At 44.0% G+C, this 20151-nt stretch overlaps 2 protein-coding genes and 1 long non-coding RNA gene across 5 annotated transcripts in view; 2 read left to right on the forward strand and 1 right to left on the reverse strand.

Annotated features, from left to right (window-relative positions):
- Positions 1 to 842: 842 nt before the first annotated feature.
- GPR119 (G protein-coupled receptor 119) lies at positions 843 to 6801 on the forward strand. The gene has a single exon (XM_075937717.1). It carries the CDS (start codon positions 5461 to 5463, stop codon positions 6499 to 6501), a length of 1041 nt encoding a protein of 346 aa, XP_075793832.1. The 5' UTR covers positions 843 to 5460; the 3' UTR covers positions 6502 to 6801.
- A 2361-nt stretch (positions 6802 to 9162) lies between these two features.
- The window catches only part of ERICH6 (glutamate rich 6), a 32971-nt gene continuing 21982 nt past the window's right edge, over positions 9163 to 20151 (reverse strand). For all 3 annotated transcript variants that reach the window (XM_075937718.1, XM_075937719.1, XM_014569958.3), the window contains exons 14-18: positions 16117 to 16274; positions 14579 to 14664; positions 12051 to 12203; positions 10571 to 10802; positions 9163 to 9428 (exon numbers count right to left, since the gene is read on the reverse strand). In XM_075937718.1, coding sequence (XP_075793833.1) covers positions 9165 to 9428; positions 10571 to 10802; positions 12051 to 12203; positions 14579 to 14664; positions 16117 to 16274 — 893 coding nt within the window. In that variant the 3' untranslated portion in view covers positions 9163 to 9164. The remainder of the gene's footprint in view (positions 9429 to 10570; positions 10803 to 12050; positions 12204 to 14578; positions 14665 to 16116; positions 16275 to 20151) is intronic.
- Positions 12197 to 20151, forward strand: part of LOC142830772 (uncharacterized) — a 50667-nt gene continuing 42712 nt past the window's right edge. Inside the window, exon 1 of the long non-coding RNA XR_012906242.1 lies at positions 12197 to 12606. This is a non-coding gene — a long non-coding RNA (uncharacterized LOC142830772). The remainder of the gene's footprint in view (positions 12607 to 20151) is intronic.

A 20151-nucleotide genomic window follows, 5' to 3' on the forward strand; every position in this document is an offset into this window, starting at 1 on the left:
CAGAAGACCTATGCATGACATTGGCTGCAGGGAGCAGTGTGGGACTGTTGTGCCTCTTTAACTTTCCAGCCTGGGCTGTCTCTCACAATGTTTTGCTCGTGACATCCAGCAAACCTTTCCACATCCTGTTATCACTCCGCACAACAGCATATGGAGCACCACACCCATATAAGTTGTTTGAATGCTCTCTAAGCCATTCATGAATCACTGAGACAAGGCCCCAGCCAAATTCCTCCCTAGCTCCCAGCACAGCACCTCAGGAATATACAGTAAAACTCCGATGGTCCGGCACTCTTGATGGTCCGGCACCAGCAGGAACCCGGAAGTGCTCCAGGCAGACGGACCATTGGAGCTGCTCTGCCCCCAGCTGTCCCCGATTCAGGCGCTGCTGAAACTGACCAGCGGCTGACTCCAGGAACCCCCGGGGCAGAGCTGCTCTGCCCCGGGCTTCCTGGAGTCAGCCGCTGGTCAGTTTCAGCGGTGGCTGACTTGGGGCCACCTGGGGCAGAGAAGCTGGGGTGCTGCCGGGTTGGTCCAGTAGCGCCGAGGAGCGGCGCTGCGGGACCAACCCAACAGCACCCCAGCCGCTCTGCCCCAGGCGTCCCCAAGAGCAGCTGGGGTGCTGCCAGGTTGGTCTGGCCGCGCCAAGGGTCGGCGCCTCTGGACCAACCAGGCAGCACTCCAGCTGCTCTGCTGCAGGCGTCCCCGATTCAGCCGCTGCTGAAACTGACCAGGAACGGCTGAATCAGGGACACCTGGGGCAGAGCCGGACTATCGGAAGGGAGGGCTATGAGGGGTCTGGGGTGGCATCCCTCCCACGCCAGACCCCTCTTAGCCCCCCCTTCCGATAGTCCGGCATATTTGATAATCTGGCACCCCCTGGGTCCTAAAGGTGCCGAATTATTGGAAGTTTACTGTATTGTTTATTTAACTGATTCACTACTTCATCAGTAAAAAGTAGATATACATCAGCCTTCATAAACCTGGACAGATACCAAACATTTCAGGCAAACTCTTTGTAAAGATAAACAGTTACACAAATTTGTCCACAAAAGATAGATTTTAAGTGATAGCAAAAAATCAGAGTACACACACATACCCCATGCCTGATATCCCAGATTGTAGAGAGGTTGGGAGGTTCATCCAGTAGCCACCATGAGCTTCGCGATGGATGAACCTGGCACCCTTGGAACAAAGGAAGGATAAGGGGGGCCCAGATTTAGGAAGGTTGGGGGGCTCCTCCAGTGGCACAGTGGATAAAGTTTTATATATATAAAATGCAGTCTAAACTCTCAGCTCTGCTAGACTGGGCAGCAATAGATTAAGCAGTTTTTCCTCACTTCACTGGATACTGCCATCCTTAGTATACAGGTTTGTGTCTTAAACCTGGGCTAATCGCCTCTGTTGGGAATCTTTAGACTTCTCGGTGTCCCTGTTGTTTGCAGCATATGTGAAGACAGGAGAAAAGGCCAAGCATGGGGCCATATAGTCTGTCTTATACCCTCAGTCCTATGTGGTTGGAGAATGCAAGTCCAGCCATGTCTGGTGAACATTGCTGAGTCCTCAGGCAAGGTTGAGTAATTCCCTTGGGCCATGTCTACACTACAAATTATTTCAAATTTACTAAATTTGACTTATGGACTCCTGATTTAACAAATTCAAATTTGCGTGTCCTGACTATGGGGAATCATCACAATTAGTCCAAAATAGCATGTCCACAATTACCCGAGCCTGCCTTGGACTTAGAGCCCCCGGACGCACTTTGGGGAGTGCATCAGGAAGATGGATACTTCCTGTGGCTGCTTGATCCGGTAAACTGTGACGGTTGCTTAGAGGGGCTCCTTTCCACGCCTCCCTCTCACAAGGCACTTCTCCACTCCCTTCCCCCTTGTGGGACAGAAAGGAGATGCGGTGGGCATGAACCTTTGTGCTGCTCTGGTTACGTACATAGATGCGACAGCACTGCCACCATGGAACCAGAACTGCTGCAAAGAAGTGCCATGATCATGGCTCTCGTGCTGTGTCTCATGGTGCAGTACTTTCAGATGGCCTGCATGTTACTTCAGTATGAGGATGAGGAGCATGACCCCTAGGGAAGCCCGCAGGCCCTGTTCAGCCAAGTCTTGGTGCTCCTGCTAGTGTGCACACCCCTCAATCCCCTGGACATAGTGGAACGTCGCTTCTGGTGGAGAGAGATGAGCTCGGACTGGTGGGACCACATCATCATGCAGGGATGGGATGATCAGCAGTGGTTTCACAATTTATGAATGCACAAAGCCACCTTCCTCGAACTCTGTGAGTGGCTCACCCTTGCCCATAGGCAACAGGACACCTGACTGAGACCCACCATCTCCGTGTAGAAGCATGTGGCCGTTGCCCTCTGGACGCTCTCTATGCCAGATAGCTACAGCTCAGGCAGGAACCAGTCTGAGGTGGGGAAATCCACAGTCGGGGCTGTGCTCATGCAAGTAGCCAAGGCCATCAACCACATGCTGCTACAGAGGGTCATCGCTCTGGGCAACATGGACAGCACTGTCAGTGGCTTCCTCAACTGTGCAGGGAGGGGACATAAATGGAACACACATCCCCATCCTTGCCCCCGACAAGGGCCTTGGAGTACATTAACCACACGGGCTATTTCCCCATGGTGCTGCAGGAGTTTGTGGATCACAAGGGAACTCTTGCTTCTTCCGAAAGATGCACACCGGCACTTTTTTCCCAGACTGGATAATCATAGTCGGCGAGGTGGACATGCCCATCATGATCCTGGGCAATGCAGCCTGCCCCTTGCTCCCCTGGCTCATGAAGCCCTACATGGGCAGCCTGGATCCCACCCCAGGAAGGAGGAGTTAAACACCAGGCTGAGCAGGTGCAGAATGATGGTGGAATGTGCGTTCTGGTGTTCAAAGGGGAGGTTCAGGAGTCTCTTCACCTGCTTGGACCTCAGTGAGCGCAACATCCCCTTCATAGTGGCAGTCTGTTGAGTACTCCACAACCTGTGTGAGAACAAGGGGGAGATTTTACTGTCAGGGTGGGAGGCTGAGGCAGAATGCCTGGCCAGGGAGTTTGAGCAACTGGATGCCAGTGCCATAAGGAGAGCACAGTAAGGGACTATGCTCGTCAGAGAGGCCTTGAAGGACACTTTTATGCAAGGCCAGTTATGTGATTCTCCCCTGTGACTCTCCACAAGGGACCCCTGAATTCCCTGTGTGTGCCTTTCATCCCCCTCTCCTCCCTCCCCTCTTCCCTGCAGAACAAACGATAGAGAGCATTCTTGAAAAAGCAGGAGTCTTTATTTGGGGGACATACAACAGAGAGGGAGTGGGAAATGAACCTGGAATAGGGTAGGGGGGCTCAGGGATGTGTCAGGGACTGGTGGGGTAGCCTGGAGGCTCCTGCTGCTCTAGAGGGTCCACCCCGTCCCCAGGGACCCTTGCAGGGGAAGCCAGCGAGTGGGTGAGTAGGTGGCTGGTGGCCCACTCCATGCACGCTGCCATGGGCTCCATCACTGAGGTGAGGGTGGAGAACATATCCTCCTGCTAGCACACCAGCTCTTTCCAGGCAGCTTTTCTCTCCTCCTGGTCAGCTCACCGCTCCTCTCTCTTGGCATCCTGCTCTTGGCACTCGAGTCCCTGCATGAGAGACTTCAGGCAGACCAGCTGCTCCCTCAAGAGCTCATCCCAGATGTTTCCACCTGTGGATCCCGCGGAGTCGGGTAGATTGTGTGGGAGATGGGGGATGTGCCCAGCTCGCAGCTGTTCCATCTGTGAAGAAAAGTTACAAGGACAGTCTTCACAGAAGACACTGCATGAAGCCTAGTCCTAATCTCTGAGACGACACCAAAGGTCTCAGTTCAGATGATGGCAATGTGTTTTGAGCAAGGCCATATGTTGCCTGTAAAGTGAGTACTTTTCAGGGCACAGATGTGCCAGGAGAGCATCACAACACCCATGGCCCAGGGATAGGCAGGCATGGGAAGGTTCCGGGTAGGCCAGGAGCCTGCGGGCAGCGGGCTTGGGGGGACACAGCTCAGCTTCTTTCTGTGCCCTGCAAACACTGAGTCTGGCACTGGTGGCGTCCCACAGAGAGAGAACTTCTATCCCTGCCCATTGGAAGGGGTGGGGTGTTGGTAGAGGTGTGTGAGAGCAGCAGGTGTTGCTTGTCAGAGAGAGTACTACTGGGTTCCCCTCCTCTTCCTCTTCCTGGCAGTTTCTCATGCACAGTAACAGTCTCCTCTGCATCACTGTGCTTAATCAGGAGTGAATTCTGACTGAATGCGGGAATAACAGGCTTGGTAGTGTGGACGCACAGTTTACTAACTTGAAGTTGGGGACATTATTTCAGATGAAGGACCTAGTATAGACCAGGCCTTGGTGTGGCCTCATGCAGGTGAGTCACTGAATTGTAGCTTTCTTGCTGAACTTTGGCTGGTGATAACAGTTCAGAACCTGCATGGGTATTGCTTACTTCCCTTGTCATTGTCTCTGGATAGTTAGTATCTGGATGCCTCCCAAGTGCACAGCATAATTTACTGACAACCATACAACACATAATTTCATATGCATTAGTCTCATAACTTCATATACATATTTAGATAAAAAAAAATGACTTTCAGCAGCTTCTAACCTTTCCTCAGATCACAAAGAACCTGTTTAAGGTTCTTTGGTTGCCATAGTTCCAAGGGTTTCTCCCATTCAACAGAAGAGAGATTTCTGAGTGTGCCATTTAACTGGTAACCTTAGTCTGGTGTTTGGCACGTAGCACTCGCTGACCATAGTTTGTGATTCTCTGTAGTAACTGAGATACATTTCCCTCTCGGGAACAAATTCTGGTCTATCTATTATTAGCACTGTGTGTTTAACAATAGCAATTTTACATGGGGTCATTTCCTGCGTGGGCCAGGAGACTCTTCTTAGTTTGCACATGTTCTAGACACCTATCAGGGGTTATAATTGATCTTTGCTTTATTTGATAAAGGCCTTTCTTATCTTTCTGCGTCAAAGTCACATACAGGAACTGATTGAGTAAGCAAACATCCCCAATCTCTTTCTCTCCCACTGCGTTATTTTGCCAGTAGCCTCCTGCTGCCAGCAGCTGAGGGCTTTGTGTTTTCATATTTCCTAGCATATTGCTGTAGGCAAAGAGAACAATCGGAATGGAAAGAGGGAAAGTAAAAGATTTTGTAACTACAGCAGACTGATGGTGGCTTGAAGAATGAAGTATGAACGTTCCAAGAGAACAACCTGTCTCTTGTAAGAATCAGCAAGAGGTACAGGTACCAGGGCTTATTTTTTTTCCTGCTGAAATCACAGACAGCATTGGGTTCTACTCTTTTAGTCCAGACTTCAGCTGCATATTTCCCTACAGCTTGGCTTTCTCTGGGGTGGATTCAACGTAGGCTGTGGAGTCAGGTACACTTCTTGGAGCCAATGTGTCTCCCATCCTCATTCCCCAAGGAAGATGAGTCACATTTTGTATGCAGTGTTACATTGTCTCCTGGGCTTCTTCATCCCCTCAGCCAACCTGCTGGTAATTGTGGTTGTCTACAGACTAATGAAGAAGAAAGAGGGAAGAAGCTACATGTTCATCCTCAACCTGGCTGCTGCAGACCTGCTGGTGGGACTGATGTGCATTGCAGAGGCACTAGATGATTTCCTGGATGGAGACTTTGACAAGAATTTATCCTATTGTCTCTTACGGATCTGCATGGGCATGACACCTTGCATTGGCTCTATTCTCACCTTGCTCTTGATTTCCCTGGATAGATACTTGGCAGTGAGGCTCCCTCTCTATTATCCTACCCTCTTGAACAAAAAACCCATGGTCTTCTCCCTCACTCTTCTGTGGGTGGTCTCCATCTTGTTTGGGCACATGCCTTTGATTTCTCCTTCCCTGCAGCAAAGCAACTACACGGGTTATTGTGGGTTGCTGTATGCAGCCAAAAGTGACTACCTGTATGTGACCTGCTTTGGGATCTTCATCCCTTCTTTACTGGTCATCATCTGTCTGCACATCTCTGTAGGAAGAATTGCCTACTCACAGCACAAGCGGATCTGGCGCACCTGCCTGCCAGCAGAACCCCTCACTGCTCACCTTCGCCACTTCAAAGCACTGCGGACAGTACTTATAGTGATTGTTGGCTTCACCATATGCTGGGGACCTTACTACTTGGCAGGCTTTGTGCAAGCTACTTGCAACTCCTGCAACCTGGCCGACGTGATGATGGATACCTTATTCCTGCTTGGAGAAATCAACTCCCTCTTCAACCCCCTCATCTATGCTCTGTATAGCAAAGATATAAGAAGTCAGCTGCCCAAACTGATGACGTGCAAGAAGAAAGGCCAAGTAAAGCCTCTAGCTGTGGTTCACTTTAAAATCCGAGCCCTTAATGATGTATCCACTGGAGAGGCTGACACACCCAATTCACCTGGGGATCAAGTCACCAATACTACTCTCTTCAGCAGTTCTAGCCAAAGCAAAATAGACATCTTAGTGTCATGATCCAAGGTGGGAGAGAAGCTCTGCATGAACTACCAGTGAAGTGGAAGGTGAGATTGACAGTTTCTAGCATAACCTACCAGCCATCTGGACCTGGAGCATGTTGACTGATACTCAGATTTACTACTCTCCCTTTGTGTAAAAGGTGGCTGAGCTAGCAGGAAAAAAAATTAAAAATCAAAATCAAAACTTTGACCAAAAGGGTGGGAGTGACTGATTTGTAAAAATAGCCTGTAAGAGTTCTGTGTGGACAACTAAACTGCTGGGCTATGTCCCCTCTTGTGCAAGAGAATATGCAAATGAAGTGAAGCGGTGAATGTCACCACGCCTCATTTGCATACTTAATGAGCCACCATTTTGTGCAAAAACCCCTCTTGTGCAAGAGCCGTTCTGCTTTTTTTTTCAGGTAGAACAGCTCTTATGCAAGGGGGGGGGGGCTGCGTAAAAAGGAGCCGTGTAAACAGCTCCTTCTTGCGCAAAAGCCCCTTGTGCAAAAATGGTGACTCATTAACTATGCAAACAAGGCACGGCGATATTCACTGCTTTGCCTCATTTGCATATTCTCTTGCACAAGAGGGGGCAGTGTAGATGTAGCCCCATACTTTACTACCAGTGTTGTTAACCTCCGTGTGCTGCTGTTCACTCTTGCTCAGAGCTGGGTCATTCAGGAGTAACTTCTTTTGATGTGATGTTCATCAGTAGTAGTTATGCACAGGATCATTCCCTGTATGGGTCAAAGAGACTCTATTTGGACTTGTTTAGAAAGCCATCAGCAAGTTGTTATTTCATTTTGTTTGATGAAGTCCTTTTGTATCTTCCTGTGTCAGCCATGTTCAGTGAATGAATGAATCTGTCATCCTACCCAGGGGCTCTGTCTCTCCAGGTGAAAGCCAGATCAATCAGGATCTGTATTTCCTCTGTATCAAAATATATTGTGCATCAGCTAAACAACTCAATTCTGCTTTACAATAGGTAAAATATCCTTTCCTGAGCTTTTAAAATATAGCATGGTCAGAGGGCAATAGCCAAAAGTTGCAGCCACTCATCAAGTGATTGTCTGGTGGTTTATGTGACTTCCCCTTGATCCATGTAGTACTCAGTGGATGGTCTCCTGGTTATACAAGACAGCATAATGAACATCATTTGGTAATCTTTGCTGGCCGTCTCAGCAGTGGGGGCAAGCATCAGGTGAGCCTGGAACCTAAACCATCCCAAAAAGAAAGCCCTCCTAGTTAGGGGTAGGAATACATGTGAAGGACAAAATGGGAAAGCTTGTGCTATTGTTACCTATGTGCAGAGAATGCAATCCATTAGATTGGATTGGGGGCTGGATTCAGTTCCTTGCTCTTTCTCTTAACATGTTGGCTACGTCTACACTGGCCCCTTTTCCGGAAGGGGCATGTAAATTTCACCAGTCGTCGTAGGGAAATCCGCGGGGGATTTAAATATCCCCCGCGGCATTTAAATAAAAATGTCCGCCGCTTTTTTCCGGCTTTTAAAAAAGCCGGAAAAGAGCGTCTACACTGGCCCCGATCCTCCGGAAAAAGTGCCCTTTTCCGGAGGGTCTTATTCCTACTTTGAAAGTAGGAATAAGACCCTCCGGAAAAGGGCACTTTTTCCGGAGGATCGGGGCCAGTGTAGACGCTCTTTTCCGGCTTTTTTAAAAGCCGGAAAAAAGCGGGGGACATTTTTATTTAAATGCCGCGGGGGATATTTAAATCCCCCGCGGATTTCCCTACGACGACTGCTGAAATTTACATGCCCCTTCCGGAAAAGGGGCCAGTGTAGACGTAGCCGTTATGTATGAGAGATCATGGGCAAGTCCCTTACTCTCTCTGTGCCTCATTCCCCAGGCGTAAAATGGGAATATTAATGCTTCCATTCTGCATGGTGGTGTGTGGGCTCAGATATTACAATGAGGCAGGCAGGCAAACAAAACAAAGCAGGTAGGGGAAAGTTGGCCAGGTGCTAGCTCTTTAACATAAGGTGAATGTAATTCCTACTCAATACAGCACATGAGCTCTGCCAGGAAACAGTTATGTACTCCCTTCCATTAGTACCGGTGTTAAATAGTCAACATTCAACATACACTGTATTGTTCACACGAATCCTTTTAGTAGTGATTTAACATTAAACATACAATTTATTCTAACATGGACTAAAACTGTAATGTTATATTTCTGAAGATTGGAATAGATTTAAAACACAATTTGTGGGGTGTGTGTTTGTTTTAAATACAGGTCAAAATGGTTCTCTATTCAACTAGTATTAGAAATTAGAAAAAGCAGCATCTCTTATTCACACTCCAACAGGGCATGCTTTGACACAGTTAGAAATCAGTGCATCTCTAAGGGCATCATTCCACAGCTACTTACAAGTAGGTATAATGCATGAATAATCCCATTTATATACTCATGGTACTAACAAAGTAGCAAGCACGGTCTTTGGTGGTGGATTACCAGCCTCCTGGATAGGAGTTTGAGTAACAGAAGGAAAAAAAGCTGTCCTTTAATTCAAGCTACTGTATACGATTCCTTTAAGCATTTTTTCTTTTGAATGTGTATAAACAAAGCAGTTCTCTTCAGTACATACATAGCTTTTCCAATAGCTGTAAATATTCCTAAGAATAATTAAACTAATGTTCTCTTTATGCAATACACACACTGCTAGACAGGGGCATTTATTGTAGCCCTTATAGAACGATCTACATCATCACTTATGTCAGAATCCTTACAAAGATACATTAATTTTAAAGCCTGTGTTGCAAGGTAGGAAGGGAGTTTGATTTTATCCCATTGCTCAGTAGAAGGGAAGTCTAAATAGCCTCGTAGTCTATCGAACAGACGCTGAATCCTTATTTTGCAGGCAAACAGCAGCAGTTCTTCTTCACATACAGGTTTTGGCGGTGGAAGTTGATCAGGGTGCCTTACCTTTGAGGGAAAGAAGGAATGTGGGTGGAGGGGGAGAGTAATAAAATGTTTGTTTAGAAAAGCAATTAACAGTTCCTGGAGGAGCAAAACTTTCAACAGCAAAAACACGAGCAAAACTTGCAAGTCACAGGTACCAGTCAGAAAAACTGTACCCAGCAACAGGAGCATAAACCTGGCTCCCCCATTCAACCCCTGTGAGGGTAAGGCACTCTCTCTTCCTATCTCATGGCAAGTCACATGTTGTATGCTCCTGCTAATTAAAGACTAAATTTGCTGGTCTTATTGCTTTTAATATCACAAGACAACAATGTGAAACATGTAAAATGCTCAAGTGATTGAAATAAAACATTTTAAACAAATTAAGATGGAGATACCCATCTGAAGGCATTTTAACTGACTCCAACAACAAGAGTGCTCTGCATAATTTAATCCATGCCCCATTCCCCATGTCTCTACAATCTACCTACAGAATCCACGTGCAGATTTCTGTATAGTGGGGCTGTTTTTGGCTGCTGCAGACCAATATATGGATTATTTGGGAGAGTGGTGGTGGAATTAGCAGGAGCACTTAGTCTAATTCTGAAAATAGACACAAACTTTGAGAAAGACAGACTAATTTATGCATAAAGGGATAGGACGATCTCTATTTTGAAACATATCCCACATCCCTTTGAGTTCAATATCCTTATCTAGGATTGCAAGTTTCTTTATATCTATAAAATTATTTACTGAAAGTTGTAAGGATATTTGTAAAGAGTACTGTCAACAGAACCCAGATCCATTACTGCCTGACTAGAAAAAAAAATCTAAAAACAGAGAGACTGTAAAGTGATCCTAGGAGAGACCCCTGCAGAGCAACACAGATTGCTTGTAATGGATTTCTGTGTGAGAAAACTAGTGGGTAAAAGACATGCTGAGTTATGGAGGTTTGTGGACAAGGAAGATAACCTGAGACTTAAGGAGGAGGTCCTATAGAGCAACAACAAACTGACGTAATCATACCAACAAGGTTGGGAAAATAGCCAAACATTTAACAGAAAATAGACAAGCTGCTTGTGGCTAAACAATAAGAGGGAAATTTAATGGCATGGAGATGTGTGGGTGATTCAATGTTGTGTGTGTGAGAGACTATGCTAATGTACCTGCACTTTTGTTCCCACGTTGAATTTGGCTTGTTGCCCCATAGCAAGAAAAGTCACCACAATCTTATCTTGTCCAACTATCCTGACACCAACATAGTGGTTCAAGGATATAAAGATGGGTTTAAATGAAACACGGGGTCCAGAACTGATCAAACTACTTGGCCATGTCCACATTCGCACCCTATTGCCTGATGGGTCTGAATATTGTCCTCCATGAATATTTATGTTTATCCTAAACAAGAAGGAAATAAATGAATAAAATTAGTGCTTTTCATAGTAGATCATGCATTGCTTTTACTAATATAATGTAAACTGACTCCTGCAAATGTTTACTGTCCTGAAATCAAGGAACTACTAACAGTCTGGAGGATTGGGCCCTTATATGTCTAACCCTAGGCCATAGTCATTGGGATTTGTTCTGCCGAGGTAGGTCATAAAAGAAAAGGGGGGGAGGGTAGTGGGCTTGATTTCAAATGGCATTGAAAGTCCTCAGCCCCTCTGGGAGATGCTCAACTCCAATTGAAAGCTAAAGCTGCTCAGGGAGTTTGGCTCCTTGCAGAGTTGAACCCTAAATACCTAGAAATAGAAAAACAACAACCTTTCACCCCAGTGTGTTTTCTTCAATTTACTGCACAGTTTCCAAGGCGTTATGTTTACTAACTTTACCGTACAGTGGTTTACACAAATGTATTGCTTATTTGTGGGGGCAGAGAGTAAAAAGTAGAATTGGTGTTGACAGTTTTCCCCATCCATCATCCCACTCTAAGGCTTTTTAGGTCCCAGGGAAGAGTCCTCAGTGCACAAAATGCAGAACTACAAACACTGTATGGCTTCGTCTACACTGCAAGTTTTTGAAGCAGAAAATAGGTAGTGTAGCTGCTTCTGTTTTGCGCATAAAACCACTTTTGCACCAGATCCTTATGCCTTCCAGAGCGGAGTTTTTGTGCAAAAACGGAAACAGCTACACTGCTTCTTTTTGTGCAAAAGCCCCTTGCACAAAAAGTATTGGCACAAAATATGCTAATGATGTGACTCATGCTAATGAGTCCCTTATTAGCATATTTTCTGCTGCAAAAATGTGCAATGTAGACATAGCCTATATTATAGGGGTTGTTACATGTCTAGTTTAGAGGCAGTTATAATTTTCATCTAAGTCGTTACCTTTGCATTACATTGACTATATATGGGCCCCGATCCCACAAACATTTCATACGTGCTTAAGCCGAAGCATGGTTCTATTCACCTTAAGGGGCTTGCTTATGTGCATGCTAACCTGTCTGTAGGAGCACAGCTTCAGAACATAAGTAAAACTTCACACTGGAAAGTACCCAACCTAAGCCATAGCTTGGCATTTTAATTTATTTTAAAGGTGCTATTAAAATGCTCATTTTTAAACAGAGGAAAATAATTCTTCTGAGCTACAGATGTGTCAGCATATGCTAAACAGAAAACAAAGGTGAATTGATTTACATGGACATACCATACAATTCCATTGGGATGATAGCAAGTACCTTTGCCGCTGGACTCAAACACTGCTTGGATTGCTGCATTACTTGGATTGTCTTCCTGTACTACACAAATATAACCTCTCCTCTTTTGCACAATAATAACTGCCAGATTGCCAGATGGATAGCTATGTCCAGATAAGGGGTTCAATGTCTCATTGTTTGGCTAGCAGAACTTCCCTATTATCAAGCAATCAGTAGTTTTGATCAGTGCATTATAATACAAAAGTCGTCACCTCAGTGTAGGGGATTGTTTAAGGCAGTGAGGCTGAACTAGCAATGTTTTAACCAAGGGGCCCTGCTTAGGCTGGCCTTTTAAGATAAGCTGGGCTCAGCCTTGCCTGTGCCCTGGCAGCTATCCTGCAGGTGAGTGTGATGGTGATAATTATAGTGACTTTCCTCAGCTGCAGGGAGGTCCGAGCCAGCTGCATACACAGAATGGAGAACTCAGAGTGGGAAGAAATAGAAGAACTTTTTCCCCCCAGGAAGTGCCTGGGGGAGTTGAATTGGAAGAGACTTCCCATGGAAAAGGTATGGTACCTTTAGGGACAATCCTGAGATAGAGCCTGTTAGAGTGGGGATGCCCCTGAGGGAAGCTACCAGATTCCATGGGAAAGGGAAAGAATGGAGGGAGAAAGCCAGACTCATAGATGCTTATGCAGGACTTGGGAGTAGTGGCTAGGCCAAGAAGAGCAAACCTCAGTGTAGGGCAGCAGAACTATTAATTCAATATTTATGTGGACTTACAGTTGAATCTCATATCACCCTGGATGAGAACTGAACTTTTAAGTGACCTGGTAGCAGGATAAGGTTACAAAGAAGACTAAGACAGGCTACTTTGGAGCCAAGGAGATGGCCAAGTCCCTTGTAACAGAGGATGAATGATAGTAAGAGCAACTGCTTACAAGCTTTCAGGAGAATGTCTTATTGTAGCCTGTCAGGAACCCTGTGTACAGGTGGTCTGTATGCAAATAGAAAAGAGTGGTAAGGGATGGAGGAATCTATGCAGGCATTTTAAATAGAAATGATTCCTTGCAATAGTAACCAAAGAGGGAGGTAATGACACTCTTGGTGGTGCATTGTTGGAGAGTTTGCTGCAAAGTAAAAACAAGAGGATCTTAGAGTGTTACAATGGAAAAGAGAGTTTCCGGACTATGGCGTCACTTGAAGCTGTTATATTTCTGTTGAGTTTAAACAGTTTTTGATGTCTTATAAATTCATGGCTTGTAACTGTCCATGGTATCTACTACATGCTCCTTTTTAAACATATGACACTTCTCCAAAAGCTTAATCTTATATATACCAATTAAAAGTCATTTTCAAGAATGGACATGCATGGGGAAGGGGAGAGGAGGCATATATCAGCAGTGTTTGTTATAAAATCTTACTGTGTTGCCCCTGCTACCCTCTCACATAGAAATCCAATCTAGTGCTTCAAACAGGCATCTGCTTTTCATGAAATATTGTCAGGTAATGCTCAGTTGTGACTATACAACAGGGGTATCCAAACTTTTTTCAAAGAGGGCCAGATTTGATGAAGTGAACATGCGTGAGGGCCGACCATTTTGCCTGACATTCTTTGAACCATTAAAATTAAATGCAAATTAACTATTTTATGCAAAGTTTATTGCAAACGGCATACTTTTCATTTCGTCACATGATGACAAATCTAAACAGGTGTTAAATCACTCTGCCTTTCATATCTGAAGGCCAGATGAAAAAAAAATCCAGGACGCTGAAATATATGTCAGGAACATTGTAAAGTACATTACATATTATTGGTAATAAAGGTTGTCTGTCAACTTTTAAGTTCAAAAAATATGAACAGGAACATAACACCAAGTATACATGTTGTGTCCAAATATATTTATAACTGATTTAGACCAACTGACATTAACTGAGATTTTACAATGTATTCATCTCAATACATATGGATTCGTTGGGGGCCATAAAAGATAGATATTGCCAAATTACCTGTGGGGCCGTATTAAACCGGAACACGGGCCGCAATTGGCCCGCGGGCCGGACTTTGGACATGCCTGCTATACAACGTACATAGCTTGCAGCTATCACTGCAGTAACACTTAGCACCTCTCCAGCAGCTGCAGCCCTTTAGCATAAACAGAAGTTAATCCTCTGTCAGGAACAGCTTTCTTAGATTTAGACTGGAATTGTTGGCCTTTATACTCATAAAATACTAATGACCATTGCAAGCCTAAATTGTCAAGTGAGTGGTAATTTTTGGGTGCCTAATTTGACACAATGTGAAGGGACCTGACATTTACATGATAGATATTCAGTCCTTCCTGAAAATCAGGGACAATTTAAGGTGTCACTAGTGGCTCTTGAAAATCTCAATCAATTTTTTTCATTGAGTGTTTTGTTTGGGCTGTGTTAGCAAATGTGAGTGATACTTCAAGTATTTTGAGGTAAAAGGAATTAATCTGTTAAGATGTTACCGAATTGCTGGACTGCTTTGGTACATGAGCCTTGTGAAGGATACAATAATTGTGCTGTACCATCTGGAAATACGGTAAGGAACTTTCCTCTGTGTCTGTAGTATTTTTCCAGGAACTGTTGCTTCACTAGCTACATATTAAAAAGAAGAGAAAAATGCTGAGTGGAATCATCACATTAACCTCAAAGGTGCAAGCTAGCTCCCAGCTGTTCATGTGTTTATCTTCTGAAGAGTTTAGTGCTTTATTATATCCACTGTCTACAGGAAGGCCTGGTTCTTAGCTTGGAGTTTAAAAAAAAAAAATTGTCTCCCACCCTCCACATGTCACTTGGATCTGTCCCCTGAAGACTTTACAATCTAAGGCCATGTCTACGCTACCAGTTTCCACACTTGGGTCACAGGCCTGCCCAAGTAGGCTGCTGGCCAGCCTGCAATGCTTTGTTTATTCAAGTGTCAACACCCATGGAGCCTCACAGCTCCCATTGGCTGTGGCTTGCCATTTTTAGCTAAGGGGAACTGTGGGAAGCAGTGTCAGTTCAGGCCACACATTTTCCTACAGCTCCCCTTGGCTGGAAACAGTAAACTGCAGCCAATGGGAGCTGCAAGGCTCCATGGCTACGGATGCTTGAATAAACAAAGTGTCGTGGGCCTGCCAGCAGCTTACCCAGGTGGGCCCACAACCCAAGTTTGAAAACGGGTGGTCTACACTACCACTTTTGACTTTATAACCTATGTTGCTCAGGAGTGTGGAAAAAGACATCCCTTGAGTGATGTAAGTTATATAGACCGATGTGCCCAGTGCTATGTTGGTGGGAGAACTTCTCCTGACAATGCAGCTACTACTGCTTGAAAAAGTGGTTTTATTATTTTGACAGGAGAGCAGCATAGGGCATCTACCCAAGTTTTCTTACAGTAGTTTGGCTATGTCTTTGCATTGATACAGCTGTGTTGCTGTAAGCTTGCTAAAATAGCTATTGCCTAAATCTAGAACAAGGTGGTGGTAATGGTAGCCATACAATTGCTTTAGACATACACCTGAAGGGTTGTGAATTTGAACACCAATCTCCAAACCACTGGGTCTAGTGACTTAATAACTAGAACCTGCTCCCCTGCTACGTGTTTCAGCTCATTTTGTTTCTCAATGAAAGGACTGCTCTATATTCCCATTTCAGTCACAAGCTAAGATGGAGGGCACTACCAGGTAACAAAAGGAAATTATCAAGACTCTGATTATTCAGAAACATCAAATACTGAAGTCACTAAATCTGTCCCAGTGTTGATTGACTGCTGGCAAAGCAGTAAATTGCTGGCTAAGGTCTCTCTGATAAAGGAACTGATGGAACTGCGGGGCAGAATATGGTGGAGCGTGGAGAGATCAGCTCTCTAAACTCGGGAGTTTGAGTTCCTGCCCTCTTGCACCCTATTCCCAATGATAAGGGGCAGTGAAAGGCCTATATATCATTTAAGTCCCCTTAGGTCCTTCTTAAATGGTACATGGCCCTGTGCAAAGAGGTGAATATCACCCTGGAAGGGTCAGACCCAAGAGTGGGGATCTATCACAATGAAAGTACAAGAGGTGTTACCTTTCCACCTGCAATGGTAAAGTCACAGCAAGTAACATTGTAGTTAACTGCCTCATTCTCATCTTTTTCATCTGCCTCATAAGGCATGAGAGTCCAACCTCCAGGGGAGGGTGGCTCACGGGAGAGCTGGTATGAAATGGTTTTGAGTTGCTTTGAGTCTAAGGAGAAAAGAAAAGAGTTACATACTTATAGGTGAGGCACTAGGAGTATAACCTAATATTAAGTTTGCCCAAACTTTCCCATTAGAAGACCCTGTTTTCAGTTTCCTGTAAATTGCAAACATCAACTGTTTTGTCCTGAAATTTTTCATGCTAAGTGTCTGCCCTGGCTTGACTGTTTGTTTTTGTTTGTTTGTTTTTTGGTGGGACTATTTCAGCCAAAATGGATTGGCCATTTCAGAGAAGGCAGCTATGGAAAAATAAACTGTTAAATCCTTGATACCTTCTGTCTGAAATTCTCTGGTGCCTACCTGCTTTGTGACAGAGTTGAAAGTTGGCAGAGGGGTGGTCTTTGTGTCAAGGATGTGCATTTTGCCATTCCTTTGGAAATCTGCCCAAATTATAAACATTTGAAAAATTCAGTCTCTGTAGAGACTTGCTAATGCTTATCAGCTAAAATCTCTGAGAGTTCTGTCCTCATGGGGCATGTTCCCTCCTCTCCGAGATGTCCTCTTTCTTATTTATACAAAATTTGCATCCACATCCGTATTTGCAGAAATAAGCTGTGGATATCTGCATTCCCATCCACAGATGCAGATACCCATGGATATAAAGCAGATATCTGTTTATTTGCAGTGTTCTAGAAATAAAAACTGTATCCACATCTGTATCTGCAAAAATGAGCCATGAATATAAAGCAGATACCCACAGATATAAAATGGATGTCTGTGGTTTTGCAGGGCTCTATATTTATCACACCTTCAATTTCTGTGCATTCTGCAAGCTTTCTCTGTGATAATTTTATGTCTTCTTCCAGATTGATACAAATGTTAGATAGTGTAGGGTCAAAAACAGATCTCTGCAGGACCACACTAGAAACATGCTTGCTTAATGACAATTCACCATTTCCAATTATATTTTGAGGCTTAAAAGTGATCTGATTTTTAATCTATTTAAAGTGTGTTAATTGTATATCATTCTAGTTTTAATCAAAATACTGTGCAAGAACATGTCAAATTCCTTACAGAAATCTATTACATCAATTTAAAAAACAACAAATAGTTCTGCAGCATCTTAGAGACTAACAAAAATGTAGATGGTATCATGAGCACAAAAGTTCATGATACCATCTACATTTTTTGTTAGTTCTGCATCACCTTAGAGATTATTTGGCTATGTCTATACGGCGCCTGTTTTGTGCAAGAAATATGCAAATGAGGCTAAGTGTGGAATATTGCTGAGCCTCATTTGCATAATTAATGAGACTCCGTTTTTGCACAAGAGGCTTTTGTGCAAGAGCCATTCTTCCTGAAAAAATGAGAAGGAACGGTTCTTGCGCAAGAGTGGTTTTTTGCGTATGTAGACAGCTCCTTTTTGCACAAAAGCCTATTGTGCAAAAACAGAGGCTAATTATACAAATGAGGCTGTGATATTCCACACTTAGCCTCATTTGCATATTTCTTGTGCAAAACAGGCGCAGTATAGACATAGCCTTAGTCTGTGACTGAAAAAAACCACAAACATAGCTACCCCTATGCTCATCATCTAATAAACTATCTTGTTAGTCTTTAAAGTGCTACATAGTCCTGTATTTTGTTATAGCTATCCCTCTGAGACTTTTATTACATCAGTGACATTCCCTTTATCAACCAAAGTTGTAATCTCATAAAAAACAAATCTAGTTAATTTGACAGGATCTGTTTTCCATAAATGCAGGTTGATTTGCATTTACATTACCCTGATCAGTGACTCCATTATCTTACCCTACATCAATGTTGGGCTGATAGGCCTATATTTTCCAGGTCATGCTGTTTACACTTTTTAAAACCTGGCACATTAGCTTTCTCCCAGTCTTCTGGAACTTCTCCAGTGCTTCAACACTTACTGAACAGCAATATTAATGTCAGCTCTCTTTCAGCTCATTTAAAATTCCTGGACACAAATTATCTGGGCATAACTTTAGAAGCTTCTGTTTAAGATGCTCCAGAGATATTAATGGAATATAAAGAGTGTTATCACTAGATGTGATTAAATCATCTGTTTTTTCCTGCAAGTACAGAACAGAAATACTTAGGCTGTGTCTAGACTGGCAAGTTTTTCTAGAAAATCAGCCGCTTTTCTGGAAAAACTTGCCAGCTGTCTACACTGGCCGCTTGAATTTCCGGAAAAGCACGGACGATCTCATGTAAGATCGTCAGTGATTTTTCCAGAAATACTATGCTGCTTCCGTTCGGGCAAAAGTCTTTTTCTGAAAGACTTTTGCGCAAAAGGGCCAGTGTAGACAGAACAGTACTGTTTTCTGCAAAAAAGCCCCGATCGCGAAAATGGCGATCGGGGCTTTTTTGTGGAAAAGCGCGTCTAGATTTGCCATGGACGCTTTTCCGCAAAAAGTGCTTTTCCAGAAAATCGTCCTGCCAATCTAGATGCTCTTTTCCAAAAATGCTTGGAACGGAAAACTTTTCCGTTAAAAGCATTTCCGGAAAATCATGCCAGTGTAGATGTAGCCTTACTGAATACTTCTGCCATTTCTGCATTATTATTGATAATTCTTCCATTAGCATCTAGCAATGGACCTAAGCCTTTATTAGGATTTTTTTTGTTCCTAACATTTTAGAAACTCCTTATTTTCCTTAACTCTACTCTTCTGGCCACAGATTTCTCCTTATGCCTGTTTGCTTCCCTTATCAATTTCTAAAACTCCTAACTTCTGATTTTTTTTTTCCATTCCTAATGCCTCCCCTTTCTTCCTTATCTCATTTATAGTCATCTTCACTTCTCTCTAAATCTGGTCAGATTTTTTTTTTAACCAAGACAGGCTTCTTCCTCAGTTATGGAATTTTGGGCATCTACTAAAGTGTTCTTAAATGATTCCCAATTATCATTGAAGAGAAGTAATAGATTGGAAAGGACTATCAGGGCAAGAAGACTGAAACTGAGATGACTGACCAGAGGAATGGTGACTAGAATGGGATAAGAAAGGAGAATGGAATAGGGACAAGGAGCCAGTTAAACCGGGTGCAGCACACCACTAAAAGACTAACTGGCTGGCTGTGGGTAGCAGGGGGTAATGAATGTATGTGTGGGGGGGGGGAGAGGGGAGGAGTGGGACCTGGCACCCACAGCAGGGATCTGCCTTCAGGAGAAGCTTTGAATAATGTGCATCAAAAAAGGCCCAGGATCACACATTGAACAATGTGGATAAACAAAAGGTTTGAATAGCTTCTCATTAATCATGCATCCTGTACACTGAATGAAGCATGGGCTTGTGGAAAAACTAATATGTGCTCATGTCACAGCAGACTGTACGTGTGCAAAGGGGCCAAGAGAAGGCTGCCTGTCAACCTTAATTCTGGCATTTCCTAACTGGCTTTGCAAACGGTGTGTACTGTTAAGGTAGCGTCTGTGTAAAATTGTATATTAAAGCAAACAGTTCAAACACAAACCTTTGAAGTCTGTATAAAAGAACCCACCTGTGTAACCCTGTAACACAATGGTGCCTATTTTTTTTCCACACTAGAAGCCACCTTAATCTAAAAGGGATGGCACACCTGATAATAAATTAGGCCATGTCTACACAGCAGTGTTGTAGTAGTGTGTGTCTACACAGCAAGCCCGTTATTTCAAAATAACAGGCTTCTTACTCTGACTCTTGTAATCCTCATTGTACAAGGAGTAAGGGAAGTTGGGGGAAGAGTGCTCTATTTCAAAATAATTGCTATATAGACAGCGCCAAAAGTCGAAATAAACTATTTTGACTTAAGCTACGCTAGTTGCGTAGCTTATTTTGACTTTGGCCCTGCTGCATAGACATGCCCTTAGAGAGCAGTCATTGACATCCACGTTCAGTGAGAAAGCTGTTTCAACTCTCACACAAATT

Source organism: Pelodiscus sinensis, chromosome 10 (assembly GCF_049634645.1).
Source record: "Pelodiscus sinensis isolate JC-2024 chromosome 10, ASM4963464v1, whole genome shotgun sequence".
NCBI classification, from domain to species: Eukaryota; Metazoa; Chordata; order Testudines; family Trionychidae; genus Pelodiscus; species Pelodiscus sinensis.